The 22,580-nt window shown below is 41.3% G+C and overlaps 1 protein-coding gene across 1 annotated transcript in view; it reads left to right on the top strand.

Moving 5' to 3' along the window:
• Window positions 1-22,580, top strand: part of COL13A1 (collagen type XIII alpha 1 chain) — a 397,057-nt gene that overhangs the window by 185,062 nt on the left and 189,415 nt on the right. Inside the window, exon 6 of the mRNA XM_073560029.1 lies at window positions 11,012-11,062. Within this exon, the coding sequence (XP_073416130.1) occupies window positions 11,012-11,062 (51 nt within the window). The remainder of the gene's footprint in view (window positions 1-11,011; window positions 11,063-22,580) is intronic.

The following is a 22,580-nucleotide window of genomic DNA, read 5'->3' as shown; positions in this document are numbered from 1 at the left end:
AAGGCTGCCTCCAAACACAAAAATATGGACAGACGCAGAAGTTTATTTGTAGTGGTCAAGGTAACGGCCATGAAAAAGAAGCAAGGAAGAGGACACCCATCAGATCCGGACCGCCCCCTCTTGAGTATAATCTAAGGGCCCCATCACACATAGCGACGCACCAGCGATCCCGACAACAATATTACCTTGTCAGGATCGCTGGTGTGTCGCTACATGATCACTGGTGAGCTGTCAAACAGGCAGCTTCACCAGCGATCAGCACCAGCGACACGGGGGTAACAAGCGACGCACGTCACTTAGTTACCCACTGTGTACCTTAGTTACCAGTGCGCTGGTGCAGGGAGCTGGTAAGCAAGGTACACATCGGGTTTCTAAGCGGTGCATGGCACTTAGAAACCAGATGTGTACCTTGGTTACCAGCTCCCTGCACCAGCGAGCTGGTAACTAAGGTACACATTGGGTTTCTAAGCGCTGCGCGCAGCTTAGAAACCCTCTGTTTACCTTAGTTACCAGCGCCAGCTCGCTGATCTCCCGCCTGTCACACGCAGCAATGCGTGCTGGCCAGCGGGAGACCAGCGATCAAAAAAATGTCCTGGCCATTCCAGGGCGATCAGCGATAACCGGCAGGGGGGTCGGTTGCTGGTCAGTGTCACACAGGGCGATCTTGCTGGTGAGATCGCTGTTGCGTCACAAAACTTGTGACTCAGCAGTGATCTCGCTAGCGAGATCGCTATGTGTGACGGGGGCTTATCTCGTTTTTCTTATCTTTCAGGTTACATCGGGGGCTTATCTACAGCATTACAGAATGTTGTAGATAATCCCCTGATGGCGGTGCCGACAGCTTATATGCAAAAAAACAGGTGACAGATTCCCTTTAAGTTTGATATCTATTTATTTCCAACACTTTTTTTCTTATGAGAAATCTCATTGCAGAAATAGAAATTGTTACATCCATGTCCAACTTATCATCTAAAGTCTATTAAACGTCTACTTTATACTATCCAGTTCTTCAACTGTAAAAGTTGATTCTCCATACTTTTACATTTTACATTTCTGCTGTATTGTGTGGCTTTGTGTAAAAATTTGCATGAAATGAATTGTGATAGTAATAGATAATGTGTAGCACGCCAACGCATGCAATTTTCTCTGCAGTGCTGTACGCATGTTATGGTTGCATTATTTTGTGTGCTACATGGTGATTACATTGACAATGATATATGCAAAATTCACTGATCACATTGACACTGATTATAGGCAAAATTCACTGGTCACATTGACAATGATTGTAGGTGAAATTCACGGACCCATTGCAATGAATGTGCCTTTTAACAAGTCCCATTATTTTGGGGACCAATTGCCTGCAAAATAAATAAACGGAGGCACAAATGTCATCCATGTGCTGTCTGTATTTTTCTTTAATTATCAGAAGATGCTAAGAATATTGTTATTTTTCACAAAAGAAAAATAGATGCAACAATGATTGTAAAAACTGACATACTGATCAAAATTGGGTTCGGCAAAGCAAAAAAAAATCACAGACCACTTTTCACATATGAAAAAAAACCTGGTGTCTGAGACTGGCCTAAAGTTGTTTAGGAAACCTAATTAATCATCTGTGTAATATGTATTTTCTCAACTTTTAAATTAGCACGGAGGTTTTTGAAAACTTTACTTTTGGTATTGCCAAAAAATGTTCATGCTAAATGTAAGGTATACAGCCATGGTTCTCTGAAAAACTTTATTTAAGCCTTGATAGTAGGTAGACTTAAAGCAAGGAACTGTACAAATCCATTAAGTCCTGTTGTTCTGTAGAATTTGTCACCGTGTTATTGCCAGCGTAAGGTCAGGCTCATGCAGATTTGGCGATAGCTGCAGGCCTGTCAAGTCTTCGTTAATTGGAGCTAATTAGTGCTCTTAGTACAGCTAATCCCGTCACCTGCATTACATTAGTTTAAGTTGATAAACAGTTTTTTTTTTTTCACAAAGAACAGACCAGTCTTGTTCCTTTCCGTTTTTTATGTAATGAATGCAAGGAATAGGTCACAAGACGTCATGCCAGAAGTCCAGTGACTTGGGGGTCACATCTGTATCACAGATTTCTGTGTTGTATGTCCTTGGCAAGGCTTGTGCCACACAAGAGTCTACTAATATGCAGCAGTTTAATGTACATGATGCATGCCAACATTGGCTCTGTCTCTATGAAGCTCACCTATCTTTTCTTTCTACTTCTTTTAACCTTTACGATCCTACATGGGGCTGTGTCTGATGTAAATGATACAGGGATTAAAGGGTCATCCTGGAGAGAAGGTGAGTCAGCTCTGCCTTTCCACAAAATACCCTCTAACCACATGTTTAGCCATCTGGAAAGTGTTTACGTGAAGCAAAAACAACCAAATGACTCCTCTTTTGAGTTTCTGCTTCTCTACTTCCATGTCTGTAGATAAAAGACTCTGCCTCACGTAATAACTCCCATGCTAAGTACCCAGCCATTTAGGATTAATTACAACACTTAATGCTTGGTACCAACACACCAACTTGGCGCTAGCGACCACATGGCCAAATCTTCGCCTTTGTTGAAATTACAGCCTCATAAACACCCACAGAAGTGATGAAAACTTTATACTGACCAGAAATCTTTACCACAGAGGCCATGTGTTTGGGTATGGCGGCTCTTTTAAAATGGAGACACCTTATTACTGGACCTCAAAAAAGAATGTTCAGCCCTTTGTGAAAACTGCCTAAATGTATGCCTTTCTCATAGCTAAGCTGAAAAACCCAAGCACGTATTGTACGAAAACTGTTGACAACAATGAGTTATACAGCCATATTTTGCATAAAAGCTGATGAGAATCTGAAAAAATGCCTGGAAGATGACTGGGCATTAGTGATGGCGAGTAGTCTCCGAGTATTTTGGCGTGCTCTGAGATTTAGTTTTCGTTGTCTCAGCTGCATGACTTACAGCTGCTGGACAAGCTGAATACATGTGGGCATTCCCTGACAAACAGGCATTCTATACATGTATTCAAGGTGTCTAGCAGCCACAAATCATGCAGCTGAGACAACGAAAACTAAATCTCAGAGCACGCCAAAATACTCGGAGACCAACCGAGCATGCTTGGAGAAACACGAGCAACAAGTATACTCGCTCATCACTACTGGGCATGTTTTTCAGTGTTTTGTAAGAGTTTTTGCCTAAAAAAAACGCACTAGTGTTTTATTACTTGCTTAATGTTTTTAAGAAAACATTTGAAAATTGCACACAAAAAAACACAAAACCCCCCACTCACAATGATGGTGGTAATTGACGACTGACTACACATCCATGACCATATTTCTATTTTCATTTCATGGTACATTGAAAAATGATAGTATTATACAACTCTCTCACCACTTAGGGTATTGTATCTCACCCAATTGCATCATTCTGACTTCCTGGAAAGAGAAGTTATTTTGGACAAAGCAACCTATCCCAGGCCACTCTTTTACTGGCATTGATGAGTCTTACTGAATACTAACACGTGTTGACACATTTAGGAAATGGAAAACAGTCTACAAACATGTAAATGTTTTTTGGTTTTCAACGAAATGTCTTGGCTGAAAGTCGTTTTACAGCTACATTTTCCCACAACCAGATATGGCTCTGTCTAAAGTCACATCATCACTTGGAGAACAACTAGGCCTATCATTTAATTTTTCTATTTGACAGAAAAAATAATTGCTGCATTAAAATAGATTGACCTATTTGAGGGAATATAGCTGGCAAGACAAGCTATATCTTGTGTCATTCAAGCAGAATATGAGGTGAAGAAGAAGAAGAGAGGTGAAAAAGTTTGACGTACTGTATTTTAATATAAAATGTGTTTAGGAATCAATTACAAACCCAGACTACTAATAAAATACCCAATCAAAAAAAGAAATAGTGCTCAGTAGGGATTGGAGAAGGTATTCACAGGATTCCAGTCCATCAGAGAGGTCAGTATTCTGTGACTGCTGGATGAGAGGCCTGCATTTCTCCTTACCTCTTGGCATTCCCAACTCTTCTGATTAGCTGGGCTGGCCAAATATCATCATTGCACAGTTAATCAAAGGAAGAGCAGGAAATGCCAAGAGATAATGAGGTTTGCAGATCTCCAGTCCAGCAGTCAAAGAATACTGACCTGGCCATGGACATGTGAATCCCAGATCTAGTGTAAAGTGATTGGTCAACACCAGCTCTTTCAAGTGACTTCTGATACTATCAAAAGACTTAAACTCTTTCAAAACTCAAATCGAATATTTATGAAATTGTACAAAGTTGTAAAATATTGCTTATATTTTCCTTTGCATATATATATATATAATGTCCTACAGGGCAATATAGAGATTATCACTTACAATTGCCTCTGTCAACAGTGGGGCTCAGGGCCCCGTCACACATAGCGATCTCACTAGCGAGATCGCTGCTGAGTCACTAGTTTTGTGACGCAACAGCGATCTCACCAGCGAGATCGCTGTGTGTGACAGCAATCAGCGACCGCCCCCCTGCCGGTATCGCTGATCGAAAGCCCTGGACATTTTTGGGGTCGCTGGTCTCCCGCTCGTCAGCACGCATCGCTGCATGTGACAGGCGGGAGACCAGCGTGCAGGAGCTGGTAACTAAGGTACACATCGGGTTCCTAAGGGGGCGCGCTGTGCCTAGAAACTCGATGTGTACCTTAGTTACCAGCGAGCTGATGCAGGGAGCTGGTAACCAAGGTACACATCGGGTTTCTAAGTGACGCATGCCCCTTAGAAACCCAATGTGTACCTTAGTTACCATCTCCCTGCATCAGCGCGCTGGTAACTAAAGTACACGCGACGCCTGCCTGTTTGGCAGCTCACCAGCGATCATGTAGCGACTCACCAGCGATCCTGACACGCTGATATCGTTGTCGGGATCGCTGGTGAGTCGCTATGTGTGATGGGGCCCTCACAATCTAATATCTCTATCTTGGAAATAAACAATAGAGCTAATCTAATAGATAATTAGCTTATCAGCATGTTTTTGGTGAATGAGAGATAACTTGAGTACCAGAAGGTACCCTGCACAAATAGGTGGAGAATATACAATCTTTTTTCAAATGCAATAGCAATTGAGCAGCACACAAAAAATAATTAAAAGCATGTTATATTTAAGAAATCCTAAAGTATTTAAATGTTTTTTTCATGCAACATGCTGAAAAAAAAACTGTATGACGGAAACCTTAAAGGGGTTCTAGTTAATAGTATGCAGTACGAAGTTAAAAGTCCTCAATATCTGCATCACTTTGCAAAAGTTTTAGGAAGGTGTGGAAAATGCTTTAAGAAATAGAAGTGTTAATAGTTTAGTTTTATAAATTAACCAAAAGCAAAGTCCATGAACAAAAGAGAAATTTACATGAAATGAGTAGTTGATTTGACCACCCTTTGCCTTCAAATCAGCATCAATTTTTCTCTGTACACTTTACTTGCACACAGTTTCTGAAGGAACTCAGCTGGGAGATTTTTCCAAACATCTTGGAGAAGTAACCACAGATCTTCTGTAGATGTAGGCTTGTAAAAATTCTTCTGTCTCTTCTTGTAATCCTACACAGATTCCATGATGTTGAGATCAGTGCTCTGTATGGGTCATATCACCACTTACAAAAGTTTTTCTTCTTTACATTGAAAATATTTCCTAATGATATTGGCTGCATGTTTAGGATTGATGTCCTACTGCAGAATTAATTTGGAGCCAATCGGACACCACCCTGATGGTATTGCCTGATAAATAATTGTCTGCCTATATTTCTCAGCATTGAGGACACCAGTAATCCTAACCAATCCTCAACTCCATTTGTTGAAATGCAGCCCCGAACTTGCAAGTATCCTCTGTCATGCCTCATTATTACCTACAGACACTCATTTGTTAATGAAAGGAGAAACACAAGAGCACGCAATAAATCCCATATAGAAAAATGCAAATTTTTATTAATATTAAATTAGTAACAATAATACAAAAATGGATAGCAGCAGATGTGCTCATAAACAGTATGGACAATATGTCCCATGACCCAACCTCACACCCCCCCAGATGGAAAACCCGGTGGATATATACCGTAAACCGTATGTCTTAGATCGAGATACCTGCCCAGCAAATCTAGAATAAACAATCTAGGTAGCAATAGCCAAAAACATCCCTGCCAATGCCCACTCACAGTAAGAGTCAGAGAGATAAAACCAGTGCTGGTTAGGATCAGAAGACCGTGTAGAAAGACCAGAGGACAACTCACCGAGGAGGGGAAGAGGAGGGAGTCCAACAGTGGGGCCTCCGACGCACGTTTCGCGACATCCCCCGCCGCTTTAAGCCAGACACTCATTTGTTGTATCGCGCTCTAGCCCTTTGATGACAAACTGCCTTCTGTTATAGCCAAATATATCAAATTTTGACTCCTCAGTCCAGAACACCTGCTGTTAGTTTTCTGCTCCCAGGTTTTTATATTTTCATGCATAGTTGAATTACTTGAGCATGTTTTCAAGTGGAAAGTTTTGGACTACATTCTTCCATGAAGATCAATTCTCTGAACAGTAGATGGGTGTAGCTGTGTCCAACTGGTTGCTGCCAGTTCTGAGCTGATGGCACTTCTGGACATCTTCTGATTTCAATCTTTCATATGCTGTAGTAAGTTTCCTTGGCTGCCCACTGAGCCTATGGTCTTCAATGTTGCCCACTTCTAGGTGTCTTATAAATTCATGCAAGTACCATATATACTGGAGTATAACTCGACTTGAGTATAAGCAGAGGCACCTAATTTTGCCACAAAAAACTGGGTAAACTTATTGTCTTGAGTATAAGCTGGGTATGCATTCTCCCTTCATCCCTCTCCTGGAATTCATGGCTCCCCTATCCCTGTCCTTGTATGAATGGCATCTTATCCCCTATCCTTGTATGCATGGTTCCTATAAAAATAACACATCCTACTTACCTTGCCTGTGTGCCCTCCCTGCATCTTATTCTTGTGGGAGTGGAGAGGCGTTAATATTCATTACCTTAATGAGCCACGTGATCGCTTGGCAAGAAGAGCTGCTGGAAGCCAGAATGAACGAGATGCAGCGAGGGTGGGCAGGAAGGTAAATAGGATGTGTGCTGGATGCCGGCAGCTGTGGCTGTAACTGTGTGCTATTACAGAGAAGTGATTATTCAGTACCAGCGCAGTGAATATTCATTTCTCTTTAGCAGCGGGCACAGTTAGAGCAGCAGCCGCCGGCTTCTGCCTCCTGTCACCCGCTGCTCCGCCGCTCCCCCTTCCTCTTTCTGGGACAATGATTCGTGTATAAGCCGAGGGGGAGGTCGTTTTCAGCACAAATAAATGTGCTGAAAAACTGATTTTATACACGAGTATATGCAGTACTTATCCATCATGTAATACCATCAGAGACACATCTGAATGGCTTCATATTTATTCTACAGCAGGACAATGACCCCAAACATACAGATAATGTCTTTTGAGAACTCTCTTTGATGTAAGAAAGAACAAAAAGTCCTGGGAGTGATTATGTCCCCCACAGAGACCTGATCTCAACATCATCAAGTCTGTGAGATTATACTTCTTCCTTTACCCCCTCGTTTTTTCCTTCCCTCCCTTTTTTTTGCCTCTCTTGGCTCCGTTACTTATTTCCCCCACTCTCTTTTTTCGCTTCAACTGCTCTCCTTCTTCCTCTGCTCTGTCTTTTCTTTACTATACTGTTTGTTAAAAGCTAAAAAATGAAAGACCCTCCGAATTGACCTCTACTACCAGGTCCTCGGATGCTAAGGACTCGTAGATGATTGTCTTGGTTGGGAGTTAAGTTGTATTGCTTGTATTCGTCTACTTGTCTGGTTTCAATTATTATGTTAACCTGGTTTCGTTGTGAGTCTTTAAATAAAGAATTATAAAAAAAGTCTGTGAGATTATAAGAATGGAAAAAAGGACTTACACAATCCTACATCCACAGAAGATCTGTGGTTAGTTTTCCAAAATGTTTGAAACAACTTTCCTGCCTAAAGCCAAGGGAATGCAGTGGGTGAAGAACAGCCTGGAGTCAATAATAGAGGTCAGCTATGCATGATGGGAAGTGTAGCCTGCGACGAACATGGGCATCTTTTGATGGCAAGTGCATGCTTCCTGCACCAAGGAGGACCCTATAGGGAACAGCCTGTTCATAAAAATGTAATTATACAGAGCCCAGTATCAGTACAAGATAAGAAAACACAGACATTCGACTTATGTGTAGTTTAAACCTAGATCTAAAGGAAAGTAGTGATCTGTGTAATAAGTAATGTAAATGAAAATTGCATAGAAGATAAACTGGCTTATTCTAAAGCCAAATAAGCTTGTGCCTTGGGTGTATTTCAGATCCACATATAATCAGCCTAAGCCACGAGAAACTGACATGAGTTGTTATTGCTTACACGTAAATCAAAAGCAGTATGGTTTATCTTAGACAATAAATCTGTGAAACCACATCCTGATGATGTCGTCCCCCTGTCCATCCACGGAATGCTTTGCTTCCTATACAGATAGCTCTGTTTTCAGGCTTCTTAGTGCCAGAATGAAAATGTATGAGAGATTACAGATGTGACCCTTGTCATTGACTGCCATTGAGCAAGCATTAGCTTACATCCCATGGAAATACCGTCAGATGTTCTGATTGACTGTGATAGTTTGTATTGTGCACATGTTGCCACGGGGTCTATAAAAGAATCTGCTTTCTCTGCTAGTTTTGCACTGTCACCCAATCATACAGACATTTCATGAGATGCTCTCCAAACCTTCTGGGCCTTCTTCCATAGGTGTGCAGATAAATGCTGCAGCACATGATAAGGCTCATTGTTAGCATGAAAGTAAAGTCTTGCCAGAAGAACGCCGTTAAAAGGATCTAATACTCAAAGTCAAGCTGCTCCAAGAAATTGACCATCATCAGCCAATATAATGACAGACAGATATATGAATAGTCTAGTAAAGCGTTGCAACTTTGGGGCAGATTCCTATTTGTTAACTAAATGAAAATATCTATCATGCTCTATAGACTAAATACGGGCAGCAGTCTACTCATAGGCGGGAGCAGCAATGCTAAGGGATTTTAGCTTTACTAGCCGATCTCTCAGACTTGTAAATAGACCACATCCGTAAAATTGGAAATAATACATGGAAATCTCTAATTATGCAAATATTTTACTTATTACTTTAGGCTAATTAAATATTGTATAAAACCCAACATTCTTAAAACCCCCCAAATATTACATCTAACTGTCTGACAGATGCAAAGTGAACACTGCTTTTGCATCCGTTGGGTGATTAGAATCATATGGATGCATTTTGGCATCGGGAGTTTTCTGGTACATATGTCAAACAGACACTGGAAAAAAGCAATGTGGAAAGACCCTAATCTCCTCCAAGGATAGAAAAGATTTGCAAACTTACAGTTAAAGAGATTTTCCCATAAACATCATTTATGATCTATCCACAGGACAGGTGATAAGTGTATGATTGCTGGGGGTCTAACAAACAGGCCCCCCCACCAATCAGAGTCTCCTGTGTGAATGGAGCAGCTGTGTACACGTGCAAGCCCCGTTTCATTCGCCATGTGGGGGATGTATTTGTCAGCTGTCAGTCCAGTAGATAGTGAATGAAGAGTTAGTCTTAAGGTACTGTCACACTAAGCGATATCGCTAGCAATATCGCTATAACTTGTGACGTTATAGCGATATTGCTAGCGATATCGCTGTGTGTGATACTTACCTACAACCCGCTTCCCCGCTGGTTATTGCTGATCGCGCGAGAACGTCCTGGACTGTTTCTGGTGGTCAGCTTCCTGCGGCGCTTCCTGCTGTGACGACGAGCGACGCGTGGAGCCGGGCGGGAAGACGCAGGATCGCCTGGTGTGACAGGTAAGTAGCGACCCCCGTCCCCAGCGATGTCGCTGGTGAGATCTGCCTGTGTGGCAGCTCACTAGCGACCACTTAGCGATGCACCAGCGATCCTGACCGCGTCATATCGCTGGTCGGGATCGCTGGTACATCGCTAAGTGTGACAGTACCTTTAGGCTAGGTTCACATTACGTTAAGCAGCCCGTTCAACGCATAGCGTTGAAGTGCTGCGTAAACGGTATAGCATAACGCGATTGCGTTATGCTATACCCGCTAGTGCAGATGATTCATCTGCGCTAGCGGTGATGGAGCCTCAGACACTGCAGCCCGCATCCGAGGCGCCGTCAGTGAATGATGGCACATCGCGAACGCGTGCCGCTTTTTACGGCATGCATCGCAATGCGCCCGACAATGGAGCTGAATGGCAGCGTTAACAGACTGCGTTACACCGCGTTTTACCGCGGTGTAACGCAGTCCATCTAACGGACTGCCTAAACATAATGTGAACCCAGCCTTACATGCTCATTGCAGTTCAATTCACTGAGAATTTGGACTGTTCTCAGGATCCATGGGGATCCCAACTGTCAGATGCCCCTGTGATAATACATGTATCTCCTTTCCCGTAGATCAGTGTTCCCCAACTCCAGTCCTCAAAAGCCACTAACAGGTCATGTTTTCAGGATTTCCCTTAAAATTGTACAGGTGAGATCTGCTCACCTGCACAGGCAATAATTCTACCACCTGGGCGATACTAAGGAAATCCTTAAAACCTGATCTGTTGACTTGAGGACTGGAGTTGGGGAACACTGCCGTAGATAAATCATAAATGTTTGTAAGGAACCCCCTTTGAAAGTGATGAAATGTCTTGATAAAGGTTTTACTAATTGAAAATTACATGACAGGTTGATATTGAATGTATAGGAAACATTAATGGAAAATTCTAATATCTTTGCTTTGTTATTTTGTTTCTATTCTAATATTTCTTCCATTCTTTTCAAACTATGCAAGAAGCTTTTCACTTTGTGCAGTCATTTAGACTCCAACCTTGTCTGTCCTCTTTGTCTTACTTGACTGCTCCTCTGTGTTGTCTCACCCTTATTCTTTCTGTCTGCTGTCTCTCTGCAGGGAGCTCCAGGAGAACCGGGCATGTCTGTTATAGGACCCCGTGGCCCTCCTGTAAGTTTCTAGGTTCTGGAAGGCAACACTGTACTAAGAAATAATAACAGTTTAGAGTGTTGTCATTTAAAATTTTTATCTTTTGTTTCATTTTTAAGGTGTTCTATAGATGATGTTTAACACTTTCAATCACAATATATAATTAATTTTCTTTTAAATACATTATTTCCTATGGTACTACAACAATATACAAATGTACCATTTGAAGTAAATCATTAAAGGGGCCGTTCAGATATTTAGATTAAATTAGATATCGATGACCTCTCTTTAGCATAGGTTATTAATATCAGAACTGTTGGGATCTGCTCTGTACACAGTGTAGTGGCCATTCATGACTGCTGAAGCTCATCTTCCATTGAAGTAAATGGGAGCTAAGCTATAGTACGTAAGAGTTGTGGTTTTATTATACTTGTGCAAAAATTAGCAGGGTATCTTGATTTCAATGTATCACCTAGGGTGTACTCATTTTTTGCAAGAAGGTAGATGAAACAGTTTATGACAAAATTTATCTTTTATATGTTCTTAAAGGGATTCTGTCACCAGGTTTTTACTACTCCATCTGAGAGCAGCATAATGTAGGGGCCGAGACCCTGATTCCGATGATGTGTCACTTATTAGGCTGTTTGCTATCATTTTGATAAAATGACTGTTTTATCTGTTGAAGATCTAGCAGTTATCTGACTGTAGAGTTCTGTGAAATCCCGCCCACAGTACTGATTGGCCGCTTTCTGCCCATCTACAGTGTAATCAGTGGTGGGGGCGGGGTTTATGTAGAGCTCATAAATATGGAGGGCTAAACAGTAGCAGGTTTACTAGTCCTCTAGTGATAATCTCCAGCTAATAATGCAGTAATTTTAGCAAAACTACAGCAAAAAGTCCAGTTTGTGACACATCACTAGAATCATGGACTCTGTTTCTACATTATGCAGTGCTCAGATTAGGTGGCAAAAACCTGGTAACAGATTCCCTTTAATAGTGCAGATGCATTGATCTATACAATTCATGCTAATCAAAGAGCTCCAATAATGTAATTGAGATAGTAGAAGGCAAAATGTTAGCAAAGAAAAAAAAATATCTTCAATTTCTTCTCTGTCTTATGGTAAATTGAAAACATCAATTATTTTGCTGAAGCAATCAAACACTAATGTGATAATTGAATCACAAGTCTCCGATATCCAGGCTAGACAGGTTTTGCATGTGTACAGAATAGTAGCAAAAAAAAAAGTTTAAACTTTTCCTTTCTATTCTTTAGGGCTGAAGAGTTAAATTGTTTTTTTTCCTGATCTGTAAATTTAGCATTGGAGATAAGGCCGGCTTCACATTTGCGGATGGGTGAGCTGCGGACATCTGAGGACTTCCTCCGTGAAGCCCCGCCCACTGCCGCACCTCCTCCAGTCAGCTCCACCTATGTCCGCATACTTCTGCATGCGGCCTGCGAACCCTATCTTTAACATTGGGTATGCAGGTTGTGCGGATGTATGCGGATGCCTCCGCATGCGTCGTTTTAATGATACGGCGACCTGCATCAAACGCATCATGTTGGAATTTTATGCGGTCGCCGCATCGTCAAAACGGCGCATGCGGAGGCATTCACATACATCCGCATGACCTGCATACCCAATGTTAAAGATAGGGTACGCAGGCCGCATGCAGAAGTATGCGGATGTAGGTGGAGCTGACCGGAGGAGGTGCAGCAGTGGGCGGAGCTTCACTGAAAAAGTCCACATCCCTCCACAGCTCCTCCATATGCAGATGTGAACCTCGCCTAAGGGAACATTTTTGGACCTGGACTCCAGAATTGTGTGTGCATGGGAAAGGGAAAGAATTGACATGATGGCATTTTTTGATGTTGTGAATACAAATCAGTATGAACATTAATGGTCAACAGTGATGAGCGAACGTGCTCGGACATGGTGTTATCGGGAGTATGCTCAGGTGCTAGCCAAGTGTCTTTGGGGTGCTCGAATATTATGTTCAAGTCCCCCCGACTGCATGTCTCACGGCTGTTCGACAGCCACAGCACATGCATGTATTGCCTGTTTGTTAGGCAATCCCTGCATATGTTGCGGCTGTTGAACAGCACCAAGACATCCAAGTGGGGACTTGAGCATAACATTCGAGCACCCCAAAGACACTTGGTTAGCACCAGAGCATACTCCCGATAACACGGTATCCGAACACGTTCATTCATCACTAATGGTCACATCTGAATTGTAACTAGCTAGTTTGGAGAATAGGATCCATGCTGTGTCCCTCAGACAATGCTCAGATTCCAGACTATAGGACCGGATGACACTGGTGTATAGCAGCTAAAGGCTTTGGGCTTTTTAGTAGCTAATGGCTTCTCCGTACAGGACAAGGAAAAAATGAGATTCCACATCCCAACATGCAATATAAGGTCTCGTAGACTTTTTATTTTTCCCTTAGGAGCAACTGTAATTTTAGACTTAGAACCTTAATCACACATAGGAAAGGGACTTATACATAATGCTTTAAGTCAGGGGTGGGGAAACTCAGGTCCCAGGGCCATTTACGGCCCTCGATGACCTTTTATCCGGCCCCCGGGCAGATTCTCAGGGACTGCAGTGCTTTGGCAGGGAGCTGTATTTTGATTGCCATCAGCTCATTAATTTCTTCTTGCTCTGTTAGCACACACCCACAGTATTCACTACAGAACACTGAAGTGCATGCAATGAAAGATTATGTCCTGACACCAGAGCCAGAGTCAGGATGTACTTTGTGGGCGGAGTTTGTACGGCCCCCGAAGGATGGTATAAATATCCAAAAGGCCCTTGGCAGAAAAAAGTTTCCCCACCCCTGCTTTAAGTAGTTTTCCTTACAAAAAAATCTTGATTTTATTTGAAATCACAAAATATGCTTTTCATAATTGGATCGGGCTGCGCTTTTTGGAGATGTGACAGAAAATACAACTTCCTCAAGGTCAAGACACAAGACCATTAAGATATTAGCTAGCAGACCTGTGTGAATAATGCTTGTATTGTGAACGCTAGGCAGCAAATCCCAGAGGCCGTCTCCACACTTTCAGGCCGGTTACCGAAGCTTCTGTGCAGTTGAAGCAAAGGACAATCAGTTGTTCGGCGCTTTATTAAGACATGTACTTTGTACCTAAGCAGGAATATAGGAACATTTTACAGCTCTTGGCCTATTTCCTCCTTTGCTGTTGGTCTTGCAAACCTGATCATTTAGCATATTTTGTCTAAGAATCGTTAGCTCTTTATTATGCGGTTTATATAATTTTTTGGTAGAATAGAAATTATATTGGCGGTAAAAAAAGATTTATTTGTTGCTTTTGGCTGCGGGCCAGCTAGGACCAGAAGCTATTCATTTCATTCTGGTATCACTATGTACTCAGGGTTGTAAATGTAGTAGGAATACATGACACATAGTAAATATATCACATTTAAATAGGCCGTCATATTTGATTACATGAGTGAATGAATATAGTTTTCTGTGATTTTTATCATTTGCTGTTTGCAGGAGCATTTCCTTGTCCAAAAATCGTTAATCAAAAAAGTCTAAAATAATCTACCTCCAAAAATGAAATAATGCTTTCATTAAAACTCTGAAAGGAACAAGCGCTCTGTAAATGGATTTTTTTTTTTATCACAGCATGGAACTTATAAAGAACAGTAAAAATTCTGCCCAGATATTTTTTCTCCTTGTTCTCATTAACATACAAACATTGATATACATACAGTTGTGCTCAAATTTTACATACCCCAGCAGAATTTTTGCTTTCTTCGTCTTTTTCAGAGATTATGAATGGTGAAACCAAAACTTTTTTCTCCACTCATGGTTAGTGATTTGGTGAAGCCAATTATTGTCAAGCTGCTTTGTTTTCTCGTTTTAAATCATAATGTCAACCCAAAACATCCAAACAACCCTGATCAAAAGTTTACTTACCCTGGTAATTTTGGCCTAATAACATGCACAGAAGTTGGCACAAATGGGTTTGAATGATTACTAAAGATAAGATCCTCACCTGTGTCCTGGTTGCTTGTAATCAGTGTGTGTGTGCATAAAAGTTTCTGGGATCCAGACAGACTCTTGCATCGTTCATCTAGTCACTATAATAATAATAATAATAATAATCTTTATTTTTATATAGCGCTTACATATTCCGCAGTTTGCACAAATTATCATTGCTGTCCCCGATGGGGCTCACAATCTAAATTCCCTATCAGTATGTCTTTGGAATGTGGGAGGAAACCGGAGAACCCGGAGGAAACCCACGCAAACACGGGGAGAACATACAAACTCCTTGCAGATGTTGTCCTTGGTGGGATTTGAACCCAGGACCCCAGCGCTGCAATGCTATCCACTGAGCCACCGCGCTGCCCATACTGACGTTTCTGGATTGTGAGTCATGGGGAAAGCAAAAGAATTGTCAACTGATCTACGGGAAAAGGTAGTTGAACTGTATAAAACAGGAAAGGGATACAAAAAGATATCCAAGGAATTGATAGTGCCAGTCATCAGCGTTCAAACTGTGATTAACAAATGGAAAATCAGGGGCTTTGTAAAAACAAAACCATGGTCAGGTATACCAACAAAAATTTCATCCACACAACTGCCAGGAAAACTGTTCAGGATGCAAAGAAAAACCCACAAATAACATCAGCTGAAATACTGGACTCTGAATACTATCATTGTGGCTGTTTCAAGATGCACAATAAGGAGGCACTTGAAGAAAAATGGGCTGCATGGTTCAGTCGCCAGAGGAAAGCCATTACTGTGCAAATGCCACAAAGTATCTCACCTACAATGCTCAAAACAGCACAGAGACGAGCCTCAAAACATCTGGAACAAGGAAATTTGGACTGATGAGACCAAAATTGAACTTTTTGGCCACAACCATAAACATTACATTGGAGAGAGGTCAACAAGGCCTATGATGAAAGGAACACTATTACTACTGTAAAGCAAGGAGGTGGATCGCTGATGTTTTGGGGATGTGTGAGCTACAAAGGCACAGAAAACTTGGTCAAAGTTGAAGGAAATATGAATGCAGCATGTTATCAGAAAATACTGCTGCTCATGGGATGTACTTGGACGTTCCAACATGACAACGATCGAAAACACAAGGCCAAGTTGACCTATCATTGGCTACAGCAGAACAAAGTGAAGGTTCTGGAGTGGCCATCTCAGTCTCCTGACCTCAATATCATTGAGCCACTCTGGGGAGATCTCAAGCACGCAGTTCATGCTAGACAGCCCAGGAATTTACAGGAACTGGAGGCGTTTTGACAAGGACAGTGGGCAGCTTTACCATCTGAGAAAATAAAGAACCTCATCCACAACTATCACAAAAGACTTCAAGCTGTCATTGATGTTAGAGAGGGCAATACATGGTATTAAGAAATGGGGTATGTGAACTTTTGAGCAGGGTCATTTGGATGTTTTGGGTTGTCATTATGATTTAAAAAGAGAAAACACTGTAGTTTGACAATAAATGGCTTCACCCAACCACTAACCATGAGTGGAGAAAAAGTTTTTGTGTTATCATTCATATTCTATGAAAAAAGGCCTAGAAAGCAAAACTTCTGCTGAGGTATGTAAACTTTTGAGCACAACTGTACATATACTGTATATACATATATATGCCGTATATACAGGGGTTGGACAAAATAATGAAAACACCTGGAAACATCAACAAAAGTTAGTTTAATATGATGTAGGTCCACCTTTTGCGGCGATTACAGCCTCAATTATCTGAGGTATGGATTCATACAAGGTGTGAATTGTTTCCAAAGGAATTGTAGCCCATTCTTCAGTTAAAACACCCTCCAGTTCTTTGATCGACGATGGCAGCGGAAATCGACATCTAACTTGAATCTCTAAAATCGGCCATAAATGCTCAATAATGTTGAGGTCTGGGGATTGTGGGGGCCAGATGAGATGCTCAACTTCATAACAATGTTCCTCTTGCCATGCTTTAATGATTCTAGCTGTATGAATTGGTGCATTATCATCCTGAAAGATGGCGTTCCCCTCCGGGAACAGTGCTTGAACCATAGGATGCACTTGGTGGCCCAAAATGCCTAAATAATCACGGCTGTTAATTCTTCCATGAAGGGATCTCATTGGCCCGGCAGATCTCCATGAAATAGCACCCCAGATCATCACAGAACCTACGCCATGTTTTACGGTTGGGAAAAGGCACTCTGGATGGAATGCTTCTTTCGGCTGTCTCCAAACGTACAATCGGCCGGAGGTCGGAAATAGGGTAAACGATAATTCGTCTGAGAATATCACATGTTTCCACTGCTCGAGGGGCCAATTCTGTAGGTTTCTACACCACTCTAAATGCTTGGAAACATTTGTCATTGAGAGCAGCGGTTTTCGAATTGCAGCTGTTCCGTGGAATCCAGATTTGTGCAGCTCCCGACGAACATTTTTCGTGGAAACTGGGTTCTGTAGGTGTGCATTGAGCTCAGCAGTGATTTTCGGAGCCGTGGTCTTGCGATCCTCTCTCACAATTCGCTTTAGAGTCCGACGGTCTCTCTCAGTCAACTTTGACTTTCGGCCGGACCTATGCTTTGCTGCAGATGTTTTTCCTACTCTTTCAAACGCAGTCATTACTTTGGAGACAGTACCTCTTGACACGCCAAGCATTCGGGCTCTTTCTGTTACACTAGCGCCTGCAATACAAGCATCATCAATTTGGCCTCTTTGAAAATCCGAGAGGTCTGCCATTAGTATCAGGTTCTCATCAATGTTCTTACAATTCTGAAAAACAAACAGTTAATTTACATACACTTATCACATAACACAAATAATCAACTACAAAACTTTACCATATGTCACGGTTTGCATGTTTATAACATGTTCGAAGATTATGATGCCAAAACGTTAGGTGTTTCCATTATTTTGTCCAATCCCTGTATATACACATAAACATATATACAGTGCATATATATATTAATATACAGTACAAGTGTATAGAGTGAGGTCACGCCCACTCGATGGGTTCTTCCCAGGAGTATGCATATTGCATACCTGACAAATTTTCCAGGCAAAACAATGGTGATTCCTCGCAGTGGACAGTATGCGTTGGGAGGATTCACAAGTCTGCTGTCACAGTGACTGCAGATTTTTCATTTTAGACCGGATAACCCCTTTAATTTTTCGTGTCAGAGTAAGGAAAGAAAGCAAAATCTCTACTGCTTTACTGGGGGCTCCCATGACTCGACAAACACAAATCTGTCATGTGAACAGTGAAAATACAAGACAGACATAAATATCTTTACTGCAAAGCATTTATGTTTTTTTTCAATGGGGCTAAGAACTTACTGATAGGTAGATACTAACTAACCGCCCTGCCATGATTTTACCGGTTCAAGCAGTGATTCTCTTGCTTCTTTGTCCTTGTGTCAACACATCAGCTCTTTTTCTTCTGGGCTGCTCTGTCAATGGTGTGTCACTGCTGATATCAGGATGATTAACAGCCAGTTCCTGACAGTTAAGTAGCAGGGAGCCGGCTGTCAAATAGTATGATGTCGGCAGTGACACCACATTGACAGGACAGAGCAGAAGAGTAGAAGCTGCACTGTAAATGTAACATAACCGGAAGGGGGATAATCGCTGCTCTGTGCCAGAAGAGACTGTTGCAGGGCAAAATAGGCAGGTAGTTAGCAGTTACTTTCCAGTAAGTTCTTAGCCTAATAGCAAATAAAAAATCCAAAATCCCGGATAACCCCTTTAAGGACACCCATTTTAAATGCCTTCTTGGGGGATTATATAATCCCCCATCTACTTACCAGAGAGGAGAACCATTTTCCAAGTCTCTTGCTCAGGAGGACCTTGTATATACAGTGGCTTGCAAAAGTATTTACCCCCTTTGCATTTTTCGGGTTTTGCTACCTCACAACCTGTAATTTCACTGTTTATTTTGTTTTTTTTTAGGGTTTGCATCAGTTCATGTAAAGAACATGCCTACAACTACAGTCATATGTAAAAGTTTGGGCACCCCTATTAATGTTAACCTTTTTTCTTTATAACAATTTTGGTTTTTGCAACAGGTATTTCAGTTTCATATATCTAATAACTGATGGACTCAGTTATATTTCTGGATTCAAATGAGGTTTATTGTACTAACAGAAAATTTGCAATCTGCATTTAAACAAAATTTGACCGGTGCAAAAGTATGGGCACCCTTATCATTCTCTTGATTTGAACACTCCTAACTACTTTTTACTGACTTCCTGAAGCACTAAATTGGTTAGGTAACCTCATTGAGCTTTGAACTTCATAGCCAGGTGTATCAAATCATGAAAAAAGGTATTTAAGGTGGCCACTTGCAAGTAGTTCTCCTATTTGATTCTCCTATGAAGAGTGGCATCATGGGCTCCTCAAAACAACTCTCAAATGATCTGAAAACAAAGATTATTCAACATAGCTTTTCAGGGGAAGGATACAAAAAGTTGTCTCAGAGATTTAACCTGTCAGTTTCCACTGTGAGGAACATAGTAAGGAAATGGAAGAACACAGGTACAGTTCTTGTTAAGCCCAGAAGTGGCAGGCCAAGAAAAATATCAGAAAGGCAGAGAAGAAGAATGGTGAGAACAGTCAAGGACAATCCACAGACCACCTCCAAAGACCTGCAGCATCATCTTGCTGCAGATGGTGTCACTGTGCATCGGTCAACAATACAGCGCATGCATAACGCCTTTTTGTATGACCAAACAACTCAATCTTTGTTTCATCAGTTCACAGGACCTTCTTCCAAAATGTAACTGGCTTGTCCAAATGTGCTTTTGCATACCTCAGGCGACTCGGTTTGTTGCGTGCTTGCAGAAACGGCTTCTTTCTCATCACTCTCCCATACAGCTTCTCCTTGTGCAAAGTGCGCTGTATTGTTGACCGATGCACAGTGACACCATCTGCAGCAAGATGATGCTGCAGGTCTTTGGAGGTGGTCTGTGGATTGTCCTTGACTGTTCTCAGCATTCTTCTTCTCTGCCTTTCTGATATTTTTCTTGGCCTGCCACTTCTGGGCTTAACAAGAACTGTACCTGTGTTCTTCCATTTCCTTACTATGTTCCTCACAGTGGAAACTGACAGGTTAAATCTCTGAGACAACTTTTTGTATCCTTCCCCTGAAAAGCTATGTTGAATAATCTTTGTTTTCAGATCATTTGAGAGTTGTTTTGAGGAGCCCATGATGCCACTCTTCATAGGAGAATCAAATAGGAGAACTACTTGCAAGTGGCCACTTTAAATACCTTTTCTCATGATTTGATACACCTGGCTATGAAGTTCAAAGCTCAATGAGGTTACAAAACCAATTTAGTGCTTCAGGAAGTCAGTAAAAAGTAGTTAGGAGTGTTCAAATCAAGAAAATGATAAGGGTGCCCATACTTTTGCACCAGTCAAATTTTGTTTAAATGCAGATTGCACATTTTCTGTTAGTACAATAAACCTCATTTGAATCCAGAAATATAACTGAGTCCATCAGTTATTAGATATATGAAACTGAAATACCTGTTGCAAAAACCAAAATTGTTATAAAGAAAAAAGGTTAACATTAATAGGGGTGCCCAAACTTTTACATATGACTGTATAAACATTTGTTTTTCTTTTTATTGTGAAGCAGACAACAAATGGAACAAAATTACTGAAAACTTCAGTGTGCATAACCATTCAGCCCCCTAAAGTCAGTACTTTGTAGAGCCTCCTTTTGTAGCAATTACAGCTGCTAGTCGCTTAAATCTCTATGAGCTTTCCACATCTTGCCACTGGGATTTTTTCCCATTCCGCATGGCAAAACTGCTCCAGCTCCTTCAAGTTAGATGGTTTCCTCTGGTGAGCAAAAATCTTCAAGTCTGACCACAGATTCTCAATTGGATTAAGATCTGGCTTTGACTAGGCCACTCCAAAACATTTACACTAAGCTACTCCAAAACCTCCATCCCAGTCTCAAATCACTGACAGACTGAAACAGGTTTTGCTCAAGAATATCCCTGTATTTTGCACCATTTATCTTTCCCTTCGATTTAGAGTATTTTCCCTGTCCATGCTGCTGAAAAACATTCTCACAGCATGATGCTGCCTCCACCATGTTTTACTGTGGGTATGGTGTTCTTGGGGTGATGAGCTGTGTTAGTTTGGCACCAGACATTGCGTTTACCTTGTTAGGCAAAAAGTTAAATTTTGGTCTCATCTGACCACAGCATCTTCCTCTATATATTTGGGGAGTCTCCCACATGTCTTTTGGCAAACTCAAAATGAACATTCCAATTTTTGTGTGTAAGTAAAGGAATTTTTCTGCCTACTCTTCCATAAAGGCTACCTCTATGAAGTATATGGCTTATTGAGGTCATATAGACAGATACTTCAGTCTCTGCAGCTCTTTCAGGGTTACTTATGGTCTATGTGCTGTGTCTCTGATTAATGCCCTCCTTGCCCAGGCTGAGAGTTTTGGTGGGCCGCCCTCTCTTGGCAGGTTTGTTGTGTACCATGTTCTTTCCATTTGATGATAATTGATTTGATGGTGCTCTGGGGTTCATCAGAGATTGTGATTTTTTTTATAACCCAACCCTGACTTATACTTCTCACCAACTTTGTTCCTGACTTGTTTGGAGGTCTCCTTGGTCTTCATGGTGGTGTTTGGTTAGTGGTGCCTCTTGATTAATGGTGTTGCAGCCTCTGTGGCCTTGCAGTAAAGGTGTGTACTGTATACACTGATAGACCATGTGATACTTGGATTGCAGACAGGTGGACTTCCTTTCACTAACCATGTGATTTATGAACTTAATTGATTGCACCAGAATTCTTTAGGGGCTTCATAACAAAAGGGGTGAATGCATATGCACATGCGAATTTTTATTTATTTGATCCCATACATTTAATTTATGTCTATATTTTTCTTCACTTCACCAACTTAGACTACTTAGTGCTGATACATCACACATAAATTGGATCACAAAAATATTTAAACACAGGTTGTAATGTAACAAAATAGGCAAAAAGCCAAAGGGGAATACTTTCACAAGCCACTGTATGTATGTTACATTGATAGCTAATTAAATATAGGTTGTATGAGGTACCCAATAGCAGGATATTCTGTGCTCTACTTATAGTTGAGGGACGCTTCTAAGAAAACAGGATTGACCCAAGATGAAATTTGTCATATATGGTCTCTGCTAATATTCAGCCACAAAGGCGCAACTTGGGAACTATGGCTACAAATGAGAGATCAGATGATACATTGTTATTTTCATAAACAGCTATTGATGGACTTAACATATATCTATGGGGTACATATATTCAAGTTAGCAGTATTCAAATTAGCATTAGCATTTTCTAGCTTGGCACACATATCATGATGCCGCAAGATATCTTAATCATGAAAACTCTAGGCTGACATGTTTAAAGGCTCGTGCTTAGTTTTCTCCATGAACAGGGTTGTCTGGTGAAAACCACAGGATAGGTAACAGATTATTGATTCATTGGTGTCCCACTGCTTAGACCCGCACAGATGGGCAGAATAGCACAC

Source organism: Dendrobates tinctorius, unplaced genomic scaffold, assembly GCF_039654945.1.
Source record: "Dendrobates tinctorius isolate UK_male_01 unplaced genomic scaffold, ASM3965494v1 ptg000292l, whole genome shotgun sequence".
Taxonomy (NCBI): Eukaryota; Metazoa; Chordata; class Amphibia; order Anura; family Dendrobatidae; genus Dendrobates; species Dendrobates tinctorius.
The sequence above is the reverse complement of the archived record's forward strand: the minus strand, read 5'-3'. Positions and strand labels throughout refer to the sequence as shown.